At 63.8% G+C, this 3,112-nt stretch overlaps 1 protein-coding gene across 1 annotated transcript in view; it reads left to right on the top strand.

The window, feature by feature from the left end:
* Window positions 1–3,112, top strand: part of GTPBP6 (GTP binding protein 6 (putative)) — a 9,122-nt gene that overhangs the window by 3,252 nt on the left and 2,758 nt on the right. The window contains exons 5-7 of the mRNA XM_040266432.1: window positions 431–501; window positions 1,228–1,386; window positions 2,299–2,507. Of these exons, the coding sequence (XP_040122366.1) occupies window positions 431–501; window positions 1,228–1,386; window positions 2,299–2,507 (439 nt within the window). The remainder of the gene's footprint in view (window positions 1–430; window positions 502–1,227; window positions 1,387–2,298; window positions 2,508–3,112) is intronic.

Below are 3,112 nucleotides of genomic sequence, written 5' to 3' on the forward strand. Positions count from 1 at the left end.
CTCTAGGGAACCCCCCCCCACACCGAGACCCTCTCTAGGGACCCCTGCACCCAGGACCTTCTCTAGGGACCACCCCCCACAGGGACCCTCTCTAGGGACCCCCCCAACTGGGACCCTCTCTAGGGAGCCCTCCCAGGACTTTCTCTAGTTTTCATGTATCTAGACATGTTTCCAGGTGTGCTGAGGGTGAGATGTGGTGGGTAGGGCTGCAAGCTTGTGGCCGCGGGTCCCATCTGTATGTGAGCAGAGACACGTCACCCAGGGAGGGGCCCTCTGTCCTCGCCCGTGATGGCCCATGTGGGAGGGGGCCCCCAGCGATCCCTCCTCCAGGAACCCCGCCCCCAGCCCGGCCCCCTGCTCTGTCCTCTCCCCACGTCCTGTGGCGGACGCACTTGTCCGCCCATCTACTGAGCCAGCCGTTTCCAGCTAGGTCCCACGTGAAAAGCAATGTTGCCCACCTGGGCGGACGCGGACGGAGCTCTCGCTACACCATGGGGTCAGGTATGTGTCTGAGGTCTCCTCACGAGGCGTGCAGAAGGGGGTTATCGTGGCCACCACCCCTACAAAGGGGACAGTGTCCCCCCCAAGTCCTGAGAGGGCCTCTCGGTGGTCACATTCAGAAAGGGTGGGTGTCAAGGGGCCCCAGGGCTGAGCTCTGTCCAGAGGCTCCAGGGGAGGGTCCTCCCCGCCTCTTCTGGCTTCCGGGGGCTCTGGGCTGGTGGCCGCCTCCCTCCCGTCTCTGCCTCCATCTTCACGTGGCTTCTCCTCTGCGTCCGCGTCTTATACGGACTCTGTCCTCGGGTTTATGGTGGCCCCTAGTTCAGGTGCTTCCCTTCATCCCCTCTGCAGAGACCCCATTTCCAAATAAGGCCCCATTTGTAGGTCCTAGGCTTGAGGACGTGGACGCATCTCTGGGGCACCGCTCAGCCCACTGTGGCCATCATGCCGACTCTCCCCTCGGCCTTTCCCTCTCAGGGATAAGGGGCAGACCAGGTGACCCCAAAGGGCAGTAGGGCTGGGTTAAGGCCGCCTTCCTCCGGACAGAGCCGTCTCCCAGCAGGAGGTGCCAAGGCTGTTTGTGCCGGGGGTTTTGTCCCCGGGGTCCTGACACCTGTCAGACCCCCACAGGCCGCCCCTCCTCCCCTCCGCCCGCCCCCCCCCCCGCCAGCTCTTGCCCCCTTTCCACCCCTGGCCTGCTCGCTGACTCGCTGTCTCGGGATTTTTTAGGGGAGTCCTTCCTGCAGGCGCAGCAGCGTCTCCTGAGAGACAGGGAAGCCAAGATCCAGAAGGCCCTGGAGAGACTCCGCCGCAAGAGGCGCCTTCTAGGGCAGCAGCGGAGGCGGAGGGAGTTCCCAGTGGTCTCTGTAGTGGGATACACGAACTGCGGTGAGGGGCGAGTCAGGGGTGGGGGCCAGGGCAGGGCTCGGGGCGGGGCAGGGGTGGGGGCAGGGGCCCTCCCCAGGGAGCAGCTGGTGGGCGGGGCCTCCCTGGGGCGGGGGAGTGCTGGCGGGCGGGGCCACACTGGGGCGGGGCTCGTGGATGGACGCGCCCTGGGGCCAGGGTTGTGGGTTGGATCTCCCTGAGGCTGCATTGGTGGGTGGGCCCTCCCTGGGACTGTGCAGGGCTGTATGGGGCTGATGGGCGGGGCCTCCCTGGGGCGGGGCTGTGCCGGTGTGGGGCCTCCCTGTGTTGGTTGGGCCTCATTGGGGCGGGGCTGGTGGGTGGACCCGCTCCGGGGCCAGGGTGGTGGGTGGGATCTCCCTCAGGCTGCGCTGGCGGGCGGGGCTTCCCTGTGTCTACATTCCCACCCCGTGGCCGGCACAGAGCATCCGCCCAAGTGCACCATCATGCTTCTGTATGAGGACACACTCACGGTCCAGGACCCCTCCCTCTGTCTCCAGGAATGCCTCCCCATCTCACACACATGTGACCGCTGTGTACACCGTCACTCTTGTGTACAAGCATACCGTATCACAGCTCACATGGTCCAGGATACCTCCCTTTTCCTCCAGGGACGCCTCCCCATCTCACAGTCACATGTGACCACTGTCTACACCTTGCTTCTTATCTGTCTATACTAACCATCCCACCCAGGCCCGATTTATCTTACCTGGAATCCCAAACAGCAGCAGCTGTGTTCTTCAATGACTGGTGCCTGGCACCAGGGTCCTGCAGAGAACTTCGGGCTCAGACACCCTCCTCGCTCCCATCCCACCGTCCAGCAGCCCGAGGTCAGAAGTGGACGTTAGGGGACCCGAGACGGCCTGAGACGCATGTCCCCTTGACCCCGACTTGCAGGGAAAACCACGCTGATCAAGGCTCTGACCGGGGACGCCGCCATACAGCCCCGGGACCAGCTGTTTGCGACACTCGACGTCACGGCCCACGCGGGGCGGTTGCCCTCTGCACTGACGGTCCTTTACATGGACACCATCGGCTTTCTCTCCCAGCTGCCCCACAGCCTGGTCGAGTCCTTCTCGGCCACCCTGCAGGACGTGGCCCATTCGGTGAGTGGGAGGGCCAGGCTGGTTCTCCGTCAGATACCAGTAGACGGGGAGGGGGGTGTGGTTCGCTCCTTACGACAGCACAGGGCTGTGTCCCCTTACACAGGACATCACGGGGACCAGATCCTCTCACGCCCCTGCACTCAGGGAGCTAGGCCTGACCGTACAGTGTTAAGTTTTGCTTTTTATTATTAACATTTATTTTTGGCTGTGCTGAGTCTTCATTGCTGTTTGGGCTTTCACTAGTTGTGGCGTGGGGGGCTGTCTCTAATTGTGGCGCGTGGGCCACCTCTCTCTAACTGTGGCAGGCGTGGCGCCTCTCTCTAATTGTGGCAGGCAGGGCGCCTCTCTCTAATTGTGGCAGGCAGGGCGCCTCTCTCTAATTGTGGCCCGTGGGGTGCCTCTCTCTGATTGTGGCGCGGGGGGCCGCCTCTCTCTGATTGTGGCGCGGGGGGCCGCCTCTCTCTGATTGTGGTGGGCGGGGCGCCTCTCTCTAATTGTGGCTCGTGGGGCGCCTCTAATTGTGGCGCGTGGGGCCGCCTCTCTCTAATTGTGGCGGGCGGGGCGCCTCTCTCTAATTGTGGCGCGTGGGGCGCCTCTCTCTAATT

Source organism: Oryx dammah, unplaced genomic scaffold (genome assembly GCF_014754425.2).
Source record: "Oryx dammah isolate SB20612 unplaced genomic scaffold, SCBI_Odam_1.1 HiC_scaffold_23, whole genome shotgun sequence".
Classification (NCBI taxonomy): Eukaryota; Metazoa; Chordata; class Mammalia; order Artiodactyla; family Bovidae; genus Oryx; species Oryx dammah.